The following is a 15,002-nucleotide window of genomic DNA, read 5'->3' on the forward strand; positions in this document are numbered from 1 at the left end:
AAGTAAAGCGTACCAGATATTATTATTGTTGTTTGAAGGACCTGTGGTGAGGTCACAGTCAGGTGACCAGTCAGCTGCTGGATTCGTGGGTGTGGCTACAGCCTTATAATGTGGCCTGCTCCTGAACCAGGTAGTTGTGTGTGGGGAGGACTAAGCCTCCCATGTGTGCTGAGACTCCTGCTCTGAGTCTACAACTACGGACATTTTGTGTTATTTTGCCTGAGCTAAAAGGCTATTTTTTGGTGTTACGTTGCCTTGTGCGTTTATGACGTGAATAAACCGCAAGCACTGTTGAAGAACCTGTCTCATGTTTGTCTCCCGCTGCACCTAAGCGAGCCACATCCCCACAATATATATATATATATATATATATATATATATATATATATATATATATATATATTATACACACACACACACACACACACACACACACACACACACACAATAAAGGGAACACTTAAACAGAATATAACTCTGGGTAAATCAAACTTCTGTGAAATCAAACTGTCCACTTAGGAAGCAACACTGATTGACAATTAATTTCCCATGCTGTTGTGCAAATGGAATAGACATCAGATGGAAATTATTGGCAATTATCAAGACACCCTCAATAAAGGAATGGTTCTGCAGATGGGGACCATAGACCACATCTCAGTTTCAATGCTTTCTGGCTGATGTTTTGGTCACTTTTGAATGTTGGTTGTGCTTTCACACTCGTGGTGGCATGAGACAGACTCTACAACCCATACAAGTGGCTCAGGTAGTGCAGCTCATCCAGGATGGCACATCAATGCGAGCTGTGGCAAGGTTTGCTGTGTCAGCGTAGTGCCCAGAGGCTGTAGGCGCTACCAGGAGACGTGGAGGGGGCCGTAGGAGGGCAGCAACAGGACCGCTACCTCAGCCTTTGTGCAAGGAGGAACAGGAAGAGCACTGCCAGAGTCCTGCAAAATGACCTCCAGCAGGACACAAATGTGCATGTGTCTGCACAAACTGTTAGAAACCGACTTCGTGATGATGGTCTGAGGGCCCGACGTTCGCAGATGGGGGTTGGGCCCACAGTCCAACACTGTACAGGACGCTTGGCATTTGCCACAGAACACCAGGATTGGCAAATTCGCCACTGGCGCCCTGTGCTCTTCACAGATGAAAGCAGGTTCACGCTGAGCACATGTGACAGACGGGACTGAGTCTGGAGACACTGTGGAGAGCGATCTGCTGCCTGCAACATTCTTCAGCATTACCGGTTTGGCAGTGGGTCAGTAACGATGTGGGGTGTCATTTCTTTGGAGGGCCGCACAGCCCTCCATGTGCTCGCCAGAGGTAGCCTGACTGCCATTAGGTACCGAGACGAGATCCTCAGACCCCTTGTGAGACCATATGCTGGTGCGGTTGGCCCTGGGTTCCTCCTAATGCAGGACAATGCCAGACCTCATGTGGCTGGAGTGTCAGCAGTTCCTGCAAGATGAAGGCATTGAAGTTATGGACTGGCCCGCCCGTTCCCCAGAACTCCATCCACCAATGTCACATTGCACCACAGACTGTTTAGGAATTGGCGGATGCTTTAGTCCAAGTCTGGGAGGAGATCCCTCATGACAACATCCGCCGACTCATCAGGAGCATGCCCAGGTGTCGGAGGGAGGTCAAACAGGCACATGGAGGCCACACACACTACTGAGCATCATTTCCTCCTCTTAAGGCATTTCCACTGAAGTTGAATCAGACTGTAATTTGATTTTCCACTTTGATTTTGAGTATCATTCCAAATCCAGACCTCCATGGGATATTAGTTTTGATTTACATTTATCATTTTTGTGTTTTCTTGTTCTCAACGCATGCCACTACGTAATGAATAAAGATTTGCAGCTGCGATATTTCATTCAGTAATATCTACGATGTGGTATCTTAGTGTTCCCTTCATTTTTTTGAGCAGTGTATATTATATATATATTTTAACTTGCCATTATCCTTTTATATACAGTGGGGAAAAAAAAAGTATTTAGTCAGTCAGCAATAGTGCAAGTTCCACCACTTAAAAAGATGAGAGGCGTCTGTAATTTACATCATAGGTAGACCTCAACTATGGGAGACAAACTGAGAAAAAAAAAATCCAGAAAATCACATTGTCTGTTTTTTTTTTTTCATTTCATTTGCATATTATGGTGGAAAATAAGCATTTGGTCAGAAACAAAATTTCATCTCAATACTTTGTGATATATCCTTTGTTGGCAATGACAGAGGTCAAACGTTTTCTGTAAGTCTTCACAAGGTTGCCACACACTGTTGTTGGTATGTTGGCCCATTCCTCCATGCAGATCTCCTCTAGAGCAGTGATGTTTTTGGCTTTTCGCTTGGCAACACAGACTTTCAACTCCCTCCAAAGGTTTTCTATAGGGTTGAGATCTGGAGACTGGCTAGGCCACTCCAGGACCTTGAAATGCTTCTTACGAAGCCACTCCTTCGTTGTGCTTTGGATCATTGTCATGTTGAAAGACCCAGCCACGTTTCATCTTCAAGGCCCTTGCTGATGGAAGGAGGTTTGCACTCAAAATCTCACGATACATGGCCACATTCATTCTTTCATGTACCCGGATCAGTCGTCCTGGCCCCTTTGCAGAGAAACAGCCCCAAAGCATGATGTTTCCACCACCATGCTTTACAGTAGGTATGGTGTTTGACGGATGCAACTCGGTATTCTTTTTCCTCCAAACACGACAAGTTGTGTTTCTACCAAACAGTTCCAGTTTGGTTTCATCAGACTATAGGACATTCTTCCAAAACTCCTCTGGATCATCCAAATGCTCTCTAGCAAACTTCAGACGGGCCCGGACATGTACAGGCTTAAGCAGTGGGACACGTCTGGCACTGCAGGATCTGAGTCCATGGTGGCGTAGTGTGTTACTTATGGTAGGCCTTGTTACATTGGTCCCAGCTCTCTGCAGTTCATTCACTAGGTCCCCCCGTGTGGTTCTGGGATTTTTGCTCACCGTTCTTGTGATCATTCTGACCCCACGGGGTGGGATTTTGCGTGGAGCACCAGATCGAGGGAGATTATCAGTGGTCTTGTATGTCTTCCATTTTCTAATTATTGCTCCCACAGTTGATTTCTTCACTCCAAGCTGGTTGGCTATTGCAGATTCAGTCTTCCCAGACTGGTGCAGGGCTACAATTTTGTTTCTGGTGTCCTTTGACAGCTCTTTGGTCTTCACCATAGTGGAGTTTGGAGTCAGACTGTTTGAGGGTGTGCACAGGTGTCTTTTTATACTGATAACAAGTTTAAACAGGTGCCATTACTACAGGTAATGAGTGGAGGAAAGAGGAGACTCTTAAAGAAGAAGTTACAGGTCTGTGAGAGCCAGAAATCTTGATTGCTTGTTTCTGACCAAATACTTATTTTCCACCATAATATGCAAATAAAATGAAAAAAAAACAGACAATGTGATTTTCTGGATTTTTTTTTCTCAGTTTGTCTCCCATAGTTGAGGTCTACCTATGATGTAAATTACAGACGCCTCTCATCTTTTTAAATGGTGGAACTTGCACTATTGCTGACTGACTAAATACTTTTTTTCCCCACTGTATATAACAATATTTTATTTTGTCGTCAATTTCCGAGAAAGTTTTTAATTTTCAGGATATGGGGCTGTGTGAGGGCTTATATTTTGTGCCCTGAGTTGACCTTTTTTTTTTTTTACCATTTTGGGTTAGATACAATGTTTTGATTGCCTCTTATTGCAATGTTGCGGCGGCTAAATAAATGTAGTTCTGACGTTTTGATTCTTTTTCTCATTACTGATCTGTTTAATCTAGTTTATATTTTGGATAAACTGGACTTTTATGAATGCAGAAATGCCAAATGTGTATTTTTTGGGGTGTTTTATTTTTTAATAGGGCCGGGGAGTGATTTGACCTTTTTTTTCTTAACTTTTTAGTTATTTTTAAAAACTTATTTTTTTTTTAAATTGTATTTAATAGTCGTTAATAGACCTGAAGCCATGGTTGTCTGATCGCTTGTTTTATACATAGTAGTGCTACAGTTATAGTTAAAATCACAATCTCCTGTGAATGCCAGCTAAACACTGGCATTGGATAATGACAGGCACAGGGGTCTTCAGCAGACCCTCGACTGTCATGACAAGCCATCACGATCATTTCACGGGTGCACCACTGGGCAGTTTCAATGAGGCGCCACCCTCCTCCTGACGTGTTAAACGCCACTGTCAGATTTTCAGCGGGATTTAACTATGGGCAGCGCTCCTCTCCAGCCACAACTGTGAGATGCGCATACTGACTGATTAAATCAGCAGTTATCAGCTGGGAAAGATGTGGGCACAACGAGCGATCCTGCATCAAAATCAGGTAGCTGGCATATGAAGTAACAGTACGTTACGTGTCGATAAGGGGTTAAAGCACCAATGCAGTGTTATTTACCTTTTTTGTTTTTTTATTTCACCCACGAAGTGATATCAGTAATGCATGTTCCTTTCCTGTGGTAAAATTCTTACCAGCTGCCGTCTTCTGCTGTTCTCAGTGCCGCTTTAGTCCTCTTCAGGTAGTTATGACCTGCTAGATCACCCCAGTGTTTACTGTGTGAACCGAAAGTTACTTCTCAATGCAAATCTATGAGAGCAAGAATGAGGCTCTCAGACTTACATTGAGAACTTGTGACCGTTACCTCTGTCTTTCAGTCAGTTAGGAGCTGTGGTCACAAGATGTCGTAACGGAAGCAGAAGAGGTGGTGTCGGGAAGAGAAGAGGACAGCGGCTGGAAAGTATTTTACTAGAGGTAAGGACCAGACAATAATGATACCAAGCTGAAGGTGAAAAAAGAATTAAAAGGAAAACCAACAAAGACACACACACTGGAGTGGAGCTTTAAATGAAAGTGTCCTTCATTTCAGCCTTCAATCAGAGGTTTACATTGGAGAATACTCCCGATCTAAACCCAAGTGCGATGTGTGAACAGAGCTTTGATGAGATATTGCTATTTTCTGTGGTGTTGCAGATGGGGAAAATTTTCAGACATGTCACTTTTGAAAGACTGAATAGAAAAAAAAAAAAAAAAGTCACTATCTATGCAATTCAAAAATAATCAAAACAGGGCCTCTAAAGGAAAACTTGCTAATTTTCTATTAATATACATTTTTCAATTGTAATCCTATAATTTGATGCCATGACTGCTGACATTATATCAAAGAACTTATATGAAGATTTATCTGTATTCACACTATATATTACCGGGAATTGTTATACTGAAAATGAAAGAAGGATTGCTCAATGAAAGACACATGACTAACTGACAGGTCACTGCATAATAACAGTAATGATGTTAAAAAAAATATTTTCCATGACTTGCCTTTTTTAAGCCGCCCATAAATATCAGCACAATTTTGATCATTGAAAATATTGACCTTGTAGCCTAAGGATTTGAAGGTGCTTTGCAGTCTTTGTGCATCCAGATCAGTACCATTCCTCATTCCCATTCCTAAAGAAAAAAAAAAAGAAAAAAAAAAGAAATTATAGATTAAGAAAAAAAAAAAAGTCCTAGAACAGTGGGATTAATAATATGTACACTTGTTGCAAAACGTTTTGAGACTGACAAAAATTTTGGTTTTCACAAAGTTTGAATATTAGCAATTAGTATTAACTCTACATTGTTATGAAGATTGATCAAACGAATTGCAAAGTCATTCCTTCCCATGGAAATGAACTTAACTGAAAAACCCCATTTGCACTGAATGTAAGCTCCATCACAAATAACGAAGTCCCAGATAACCCCTTTAACGAGGACAAGGCAGCTGATATCCTGTCATGGAGACTGAATTAGAAAAGCAAACTACTGGCGTTAAAAAGGGGGCTGATGGTTGAAATAATTATTTTCTTGTTAACATGGATACGTCAAAGGAAAAACATGCAGTCATTATTGCTTAGCATCAAGAAAGCTTTACAGGCAAGGACATTTCATTCAAGTCAGTGGGCTCACTCAACATTTTGCCTAACAAAGCTGTGATTAATAAGGAATGGTATCCAATCATCCTGTACAAACAACATCTCTCATCAATGTAGGGGAAATTTGGTGATTAAGTGGCTCGGTGAAGAAAACATTGACATTTTGGGTCATGGCCAGGAAAGATCCCATAAATGAAATCTCATTGAGAACCTGAGGTCAATTCTCAAAAGCGGGTGTACAAACAAAAACACAAATTGGGATGAACTCAAGCATTGATTAGGCAAGAATGAGTTGTCATTCAGGATTGGCTCAGAAGCTCATATCCAGGGCAAAGTATAGAGGTCTTGAAATATAAGGGACAGCACTGTAAATATTGAGTCTTGAGGTTTTTGTCAATAAAAATTTTAAAACTTCTGAAATGTTATAATTGTACTTGAGTAACCATACAAACATCTGACTAAAGATCTAATCACAGAGAGGCAGAAAACCTTCAGCCATGACTATATACATACATGTTGGAGATAATCAGTACCGTACAAATGTTTTAGGCAAATGCCAAGTAGTAATGCTTTCATAAATAAAGTATTAGTTCTATTTACTTTGCATTTTATCAGTTGATAAAAATAAAGTTTAAATCAAAATCAATATTTGGTGTGACCCCCCTGTGCTCGCAAAACAGCATCAATTGTTCTTGATGTACGTACACGTTTTTTGAAATAGCTCAGCAGGGAGGTTGCTCCAAAAGGACTAATCACAGATCCCCTGTGGACGCCGCTTGAGAAAATATTTTGTTTCATGCAATCCTACACAGACTTGATGTTAAGATCTGGGCTCTGTGGGGGCAATATCATCACTTTCAAGACTCCTTGCTCTTCTTTAACGTTAATAGTTCTTAATGATATTGGCTGGATGTTTGGGGTTGTTGATCTGTTGCCCCCCTCATGGTACTGCATGATGGATGAGCATCTGCCTCAGTTTCTCAGCACTGAGGACACCATTAACCTTGGCCAAATTCCCAACTCCATTTGTTTTGTTTCCATGTCCAAAGTAGGATATGTGGCAACAATTCTTTCGGGAAGACCACGTGACTCCAAACAGAAGAAGTGTGTAGCTGGGTTACTGTGGTTCTTGCCAGTTCGGAGTTTAATGATACTGCTGGACATCTTCAGATTTCAAAAGGAAGCAAGCATGAGATGTCTTATCTGCTGTACTGTTTCCTTGGCCAACCCCTGCATCTATGGTTCTCAAAGTTGCTGATTTCTTGGTGATGCCAATACTGATAAATATAGCCAGATACTTATCCATCATAAAATAACAGAGAGACGACTGATTGGCTCCAAATTTATTCTGCAGCAGGACAAATGACACCAAATATACAGCACTTTCATTAAGAACGATCTTCAGTGTAAAGAAAAATAGAGTCTCCTAAAAGTGATAAGGTCAACAAAGAGCCCTGAACTCAACATCATGTCTGTGTGGGATTATATAAAGATACAAAAGGTTTTGAGAAAGAACATTACAGAAGATCTGTGGTTAGTTCTGGAACAACCACTTTCCTGCTGACTTCATGATGCTGTTTTGCAGGCAAAGTGCAGTCACACTAAATTTTGATTTGATTTCTCTCTTGTTCACTTAATTTTTACCAATTTATTGAAAAGTAAACTAATAACATTTCTACTTTTCAAAGCATTCTTACATTGCAGAATTGTTTCCACAGTACTGATAGATATATCTAAATATAGATAACATACATAAACCAAATGAAAAAAAAGTGTTACAGAACAGATCATGTAGAACTATGTTCAAAGAAGAATCCTAATGAAAGTCTACTTTGGTGTTCACATGAATAGCTGCAGAAACTAGAAACTTTGCCTGGTCACAAATTTGTGAAAATAAAAAAAATTACAAGTCATCCTTCAAACAAATAGCCGAACTGATGGCACAAGGATGGGCCCGATCAGTCAGGTTTGCGCTCTGTCAATGCCTATATGACCAGGCTAATAAAGGGGGCTACTGAGCAAATTTTTTGTTTTTCTAGCTAGGAAATGGTGTTTGCCATTTGCGGATGTCTCAAAAGTATAGAAAATGCCATTTTTACCCACGCACTTTGGAAAAGAAGTAGAAGTCTCAAGACCATTGTCCAGATTACAAAACCAATGGGGAAATAAATAGTTTGCATAATTACATTCACAAAGTGAGGAATGAAAAAAAAAAAAAAAATAGCATACCAGTCCAGTTCATGAGGTGGGGAGACTTTAATATGGTGGCATTACTGACAAATCTCAACATTTTATCACAAACACAAAACTTACTGTATCGTGTTTATTGAAAAGATGCCTGCATTCACTATGTAGCATCCATCTGACTTACTTGTGGATGGAAGAAAGTTCTTGTTGTTGATAATTATACACAATCCCATTTCAGGATAGTCCATCTTATATGAGAAATGATGAGAAAATTTCGATGCCTGGTCTTTTGTTGCACCACCTTTTAGGTTTAGGCTAGAAAAAGGTAAAAATACGTAAATGTGGATCATGTTATATTTAGAAATACATAGTTGATAAAAAAAAAATTCTTAAAGGCCCTGAAAATGCAAGTATTGTCCATAGTCATGATGTGGAAAGGAGCCCAATGCTGAATCACCATCAAAAACACAACCAAAATCACCCTTTCCAGCAGCTATCTCCACAGACTAAAAGGGCATTCCCCAATGGGAGGACCCCTCTGTGGCAACCGTGGGACTGTCTCATGTTACATAAGGCTTTTGCAGTATTATACATTTTTTCTCATTCTTTTTTAAAAGAAAACAATAAAAATTCCCCCCAGGCATTTTTCCTCCTTACAGCATACATGTGCGAGTTTTCCAGCAGTTGTACCCTGACAGGTACCGTATTTGGAGGCTATCAATCAGGGGAGAGTGATTTTAGGAGCCAATGCAGGACAAATCTGGAAGCAGTGAAAACACACTAGACTAGTCCTGATTGCTCAGCTGCAAAATGAAAGGTGTTTTTTTTTTTTTTTTTTAATTATTGAAATGTTATTGCGGCACACAGCAATTATAACTCCATAGGGGTGGCTTCTGACAGGTACTTGACGGGTTCCCTTCAACTTCATCCCCATTTCAAAACTGGATCACCAAGAATATATATCCCACTGTAACAAACTAGCAGCTCAGCAACACCCCTGCTGTCAGGCTGAGCCCCCTTGGCTTTGGGATGCAGGCAATTTTCCACGTGAAGTGGTGGTCAGCCATACTTTTTTTTTGTCAATTTAAAAGAAATAAAAGTGTAACATGGAGACCCTCAAGATGAGTAGCCATCATGTGTAACTACATGGACATCTGATTTGCTAGTGAGGCTCTAGCTCTCTGTTATAGCTGAAAGAGAGGGTGTCCCAAACAGGGGCATTTAAAATCTCCTAATTAATTTACCAGACTAATTTATCCTATTCCTGCACATTAATAGAACAGATTTTTGGCACTATAGGACGCACATTACTTACTTTAAGACTTACCACCGATTTACACAATTTAAACAATTAAAAATAAAATAAAGATAAATATAAAAGGAAACATATCTCCTTGCTAATTAAAACTTCCCTCATTGTGCTGTCTGAGGTAATAACCCTTCAAGTGCTCCACAAGAACTGAAATAATGTGGAAGAGAAAAAAAAACAAAACAAAAAAAAAAAAAAAAAAAAAAAAAAAAACACGTTTTCACTTTTTTTCCCCCCCTACAAAATTTTTACTTTATACTCCATTTTTTTTTTTAAATTTTCACAAGGGATTAAAATGAGAAAATAGACCCCAAACTCTAATTTCTACCAAATACTCAGATACCTGATATATGGGGGAAAACCACTGGGTGCACGCCAGGTCTCGAGGAAAAAAAGAAGTGACATTGTGAGACGCAGACTGTTTTCGGACCTTCCTTTCTTTGAGGTTTGAAGGACCGCCTCTGGAAAAATGTTGCCCTGGTATGACAAGGGCATCTTCATTTCCGGATTTATTGTGGGCCGGTCGTTAATAATAATAATCATCATCATCTTTATTTATATAGCTCCAACAGTCCTTCCTGACTGCCAAAGATTAGGGTCTTGATTGTGAGGGGGTGGGGATACTTTTTTATTTGGATAAGAAAAAAAAGACAAGAATCCAGTAAGAAGAAGAAAAAAAAAAAAAAAAAAAAAAAAACACAACAAAAAAGAAAAACACAACTGGATTCTGAATAGTGATGAGTGTCACATACCAGCGCTCAGCGGCTGGAGGACGCACGTATGGATGTGGTGCAAAAAGGGTATTAAGAAAAGAGAAGTCCTGGCCAAAAGCGAGCACAGGTGCCAATCAGTGGTGTGCATCTGATCAGCACTCGACTGCTGTAGGATGCATGCATGGAGGTGTTGCAAATGGGGGAGGGGAGAAAAAAAAGAGACAGGGAAAAAATTTTTACTGGAAAACAGAAAGTACAGGTGCCAATCAGTGATCAGTGGCTGCAGGACACACCAACAAGAAAAAAACTGCCGAAAAAGGCACTTGGAAGCAGAAGGGGTAGGCAAGGGGGGTTAGAAAAAAAATCAGGGATCAAACAGATGATCAGGAACATTTTCTTTCTGGAACAGGAGAAGTGACTGCTCTTCAACACCCCCAAGCTGAAGTGGGGAAGTGCAGAGTGGTCATTTTGGGGTAAGATTACATCTCTGCACTCTGATTGGTGCGATCGGCGTTATCGTCAGATCGCAACAAACAGTGCTGGGCCTGGTAATGATGACATTGCTAGGCTCCAGCCTATGATCGGTGCTGTTTCAATTTCATTGCCTGAAACACTGAAATTGCTTTGATTGGCTGTTTAGTAATGAACAGCCAATCACAGCTATCATAGTTACGGGGGTGGGGGGTTGGAGAAGGCCTAGATACCCCCCATGACAAGCCCAGTGTTTTGCTGTTAGAAACAGGCACCTTAATGTGATCACGACGACTGCTGTCACGGTGCCTCATTTTTGCCATAACCTACCCAGTATGTACAAGGTTGGGAAGTCATTTCCTTCCATGACGTACTGGGTGCGTCCAAGGTCAGGAAAGGGTTAAATACACACCCAGCTGTACACAAAGTATGAACATCTATTACTTAAGAACACATCCTCTTCCCCGCGACTTACATATACAACCTCTTCTTAGATGCCCCATCCTCCCATTAGAAGCGCACCTCTTTTGCATATATACTTACTGTTTACCAATAGAAGTTTTGTCTGGATCACATATCTTAGCCCCCATAAACCCATTCCTTCTGGCAGCATCTATTACTACTCCAATCATTGTCCTTTCTTCTCCATGTTAATCCTACTGCCAACGGTCTCCTCCAACAGCAGGACCTCCCTCATCTGAAATGAACCATCCGCAGTGGAGACAGAACACTCCTAGCCTTCACACTCCTCTTCATCGTAATCACCATGTAGTGACTGTAAATGAAACCAACATTCACTGAGCCATGTGCATAGTACTGCTACATGGTACTGGTCTGGGTTGGTCTTATTTTTCGAATTTAAGATATCTTACCTGAGGGACGGTGGTCGTAGAGCAGGGTCATAGGAGGCAAGGTCCCTTCCTCAGGAAGCCGGCGGCAGGAGAAGTTGGGCAATGCTGCACTCCTGTGGTGCGATGCTGCGGGTCCGGTGTCTGCGGTGAGGCAGAACATGGAGCAGGGTCCCTTCCTAAGGATGCCGGCAGCGGCAGATGTGGGGCAATGCTGCAATGCCATGTTGCAATGCTGCGTGTCCGGTGTCGGCGGTGAGGCAGAGCATGGAGCAGGACCCCTTCCTCAGGATGCCGGTGGCAGAAATATGGCAACGCTGCGGCCTGGTGTCCATGGCGAGCAGAGCGCATCACTGATTTCTCAGCGGCCATCTTCCTGAGGCCGCGAGTGCGCAGATTGAGATCTCGGCGTCCCTAGGCTTCAGAGAAATCGGTGATGCATTAGGCTCTGCTCGCCGTGGACATCGGGCCGCAGAGTCGCCACATTTCTGCCGCCGGTATCCTACGGAAGAGACCCTGCTCAGGTGTACTCTGCACCGCCCACACAGAGCCTCAGCATCGCAACACCTCTGTCGCCAGTTCTGCTGCTACATCACTGCCACAACCCCCCGGTAAGCCTGCGTTCGGCCTGTAAGTTGCACACCCCATTTTTTCTCCCAAATATTTTGGGGAAAAAGTGCGTCTTATAGTCCGAAAAATACGGTACCTGTTTTTGTGTGTGAATTTTTTACCCAAGTGTCATTCATCATTGTACAAAGTTAGTCATACATTTATATCTACTATTGTTTGTTTTATACAATTATATTATTTTGCATGTATTATGACCACACTTACTGGTGGGAGGATACATATGGTGGTCCGGCATCAATATGGTCTGCTGCGTGGGTACCATTCTGGGTGTCTGACATTCTGCCTCTGTTTTAAGTCTAGAAGAAGAAATATCAATGATTATTAGACAATTTGTTCTATTCAGATGGTGATTTTCTCTAATAAAACATTCATTTATAGCAATGATAAAAATGTGTATAACTAAGCCATGTTACACATAATAATCTTTATTTATATAGCGTAAAACATATTCCGCATCGCTTTACAGTTTAACAGTTTCAAAACACAAGTCATAAGTAACAACGTTAACAATACAATAATTAAAGCAAAATAAGACGACCCTGCTCGTGGGAGCTTACAATCTACAATGAGGTGGGGGAGATACAAAGTACAGGTGTGTATTTACAATGGTGTATTTACAATAATGGTCCAGCCATCTTGAGGGAGTGAGGGATGGATGGAGATAGTGAATGGGCTACACACACACACTTGCACATAAAATGACTTTGATTAGTAAACGTGATAGGCCGCTCTGAACAAATGTGTCTTGAGGGAGCGCCTAAAACTACGCAAATTGTGGCTAGTCCTAATTTCTTGGGGTAGAGCATTACAGAGGATTGGCGCAGCGCGGGAGAAGTCTTGGAGTCGGGAGTGGGAGGTGCGGATTAGTGCAGAGGTTAGTCGAAAGTCGTTTGCAAAGCGCAGAGGTCAGTTCGGCCAATAGACAGAAATGAGGGAGGAGATGTAGGGGGGTGCTGCACTGTGGATCCTATAATAAATGGGCAGCCAATGTAAGGACTGGCGAAGAGCAGATGCGTTCGAGTACTGATTAGCCAGATGGATAACCCTGGCTGCTACATTAAGTATGGACTAGAGAGGGGAAAGTCGAGGCCAATTAATAGAGCGTTGCAGCAGTCTAGGTGGGAGTGGATCAATGCGACAATGAGGGTTTTTGTTGTTTCCATGGTGAGAAAAGGGCGGATTCTGGAAATGTTCTTTAGGTGTCAGCAGCAAGAGCAGGCAAGAGATTGTATATGGGATGTGCCTTGGACTGATATAGGTACATTTGGGCATCTCTCTTGGTTCTAGTCAAGGATTCTGCAGCGGACAGATCTAACACTGTAGTGAGACTGACAGGGCATAGAAGTCAATCCAGAAGGCTCACGCTTTTAGGCTCTGCCTTTGTAAAAAGGAACACAAGCGTCTTCTAAGAATGAAACAAAATAAGCATGGAAGAATGAATTATTGATCTCAGTACGACAGAGCTTACAGCTAGGGATGACTTCATCCTCGTGAGGTAACGTGCCACAGATGCCCTCCTCTACCTCCAGGGATGATGACCTCATTGTAGTATATATAAACACTTCTACTCGAGCAACACATGTCCCAATGGACATGTTCCCTGTTGAAAAAGCAGCACGCGAAACGCGCGTCCAGGGGCTCTCCTGGGGATTTTGCACTTGCAACTGATTATGGGTAAGCTTTGCTAAATGTTTTATGGTAAATAGATTTGCACTGTGCACTTTAGGTTTTATTTAAAGTTAGTCTTATCACTATGTCTTTATAGGTTAGGGGGTTCTGGCTCTTAATATTCCATATCCAGTTTTGCTTAGCGTCCCCATTATAATTATCCACAGGCAAGATTTTAGAATCCTGCCTTGCCTATTGTTATTTTCGGTTTTATTTATTTCATGTAATTTGCAAAAATAAAGTACTTTTTATTTTAATACATCATGAAGTCAGCCCTCCTTTTTGTTTTTTGTTGACATTATACCTTATGGAGTTTCTTCTAATCTACTGTCAAATGAGATATATAACAGCTATGAGATTGGATATAACTACGTGTGTAGCAGTGTTGCTTGTTTCTGTGTATCAAGCCAACATGTCCCAAAGGATCTGAGCAATACTGAAGGCCTATGTGAAGCATGGTGCAAGCCCCAAATATATTCAGCCGCACACCACGCAATATACTATACACAGGAAAATCAAATCTGTTCATTCTGAAAATATATTATTGACATCAAATATGCGGTAGAAGAATTTATGTAATTACACAAACCATTAACATAGCTAGAATTATAGGAGATTTCTAGAATTATAAACTCTTCCTCCAGCATTTTGATTTTCTTTTTTTATTTTTGGTGCTTATTTTTTCCTCCCCTTCTTTCAAGAGCTATAACTTTTATTTTTCCATCGACAGCTGTTTGAATGACATTATTCATCTTATCATGTAATGTACTGTAAAGCAACAATACAAATTTCAAGTGTGGCAAAATAAGCGCAATTCCACAATTTCTTTTTAAATTCACAGCATTCATTATAAAAAGGTAAAAAAAAACAGCCAGGTATTGTTTGTCCAGGTCAATATGATTACTACAATAGCATGTATCTTTTTTTTGTTTGTTTCTTTATTTAAGTGGTGAAAAAAAGTTTCAGTAATTTGTAAAAAAAATAAATAAAATAAACTATCCTTTGTTGACATTTTCCCGAGCGCCGTAACATTTAAAATTTTCGTATGAGAGCTTTGTGTGTTTATTGACACCATTTGGAGGTAGATGAGATGATTTGACTGCCCGTTATTGCATGGTTTTGTGATTTTTTTATCTTGTTACGCCATTTACTGATCAGGTTAATTTTAGATTTTTGATAAGATTTGACTTTTTCAGACATGGAAATACCATATGTATTTTTTTAATAG

At 40.8% G+C, this 15,002-nt stretch overlaps 1 protein-coding gene across 2 annotated transcripts in view; it reads right to left on the reverse strand.

Annotated features, from left to right (window-relative positions):
• The window catches only part of CASP3 (caspase 3), a 66,804-nt gene that overhangs the window by 10,468 nt on the left and 41,334 nt on the right, over nt 1–15,002 (reverse strand). For both annotated transcript variants that reach the window (XM_073578380.1, XM_073578386.1), the window contains exons 2-4: nt 12,311–12,402; nt 8,320–8,450; nt 5,356–5,484 (exon numbers count right to left, since the gene is read on the reverse strand). In XM_073578380.1, the coding sequence (XP_073434481.1) occupies nt 5,356–5,484; nt 8,320–8,450; nt 12,311–12,384 (334 nt within the window). In that variant the 5' untranslated portion in view covers nt 12,385–12,402. The remainder of the gene's footprint in view (nt 1–5,355; nt 5,485–8,319; nt 8,451–12,310; nt 12,403–15,002) is intronic.

Source organism: Dendrobates tinctorius, unplaced genomic scaffold (genome assembly GCF_039654945.1).
Source record: "Dendrobates tinctorius isolate UK_male_01 unplaced genomic scaffold, ASM3965494v1 ptg000008l, whole genome shotgun sequence".
NCBI lineage: Eukaryota > Metazoa > Chordata > Amphibia > Anura > Dendrobatidae > Dendrobates > Dendrobates tinctorius.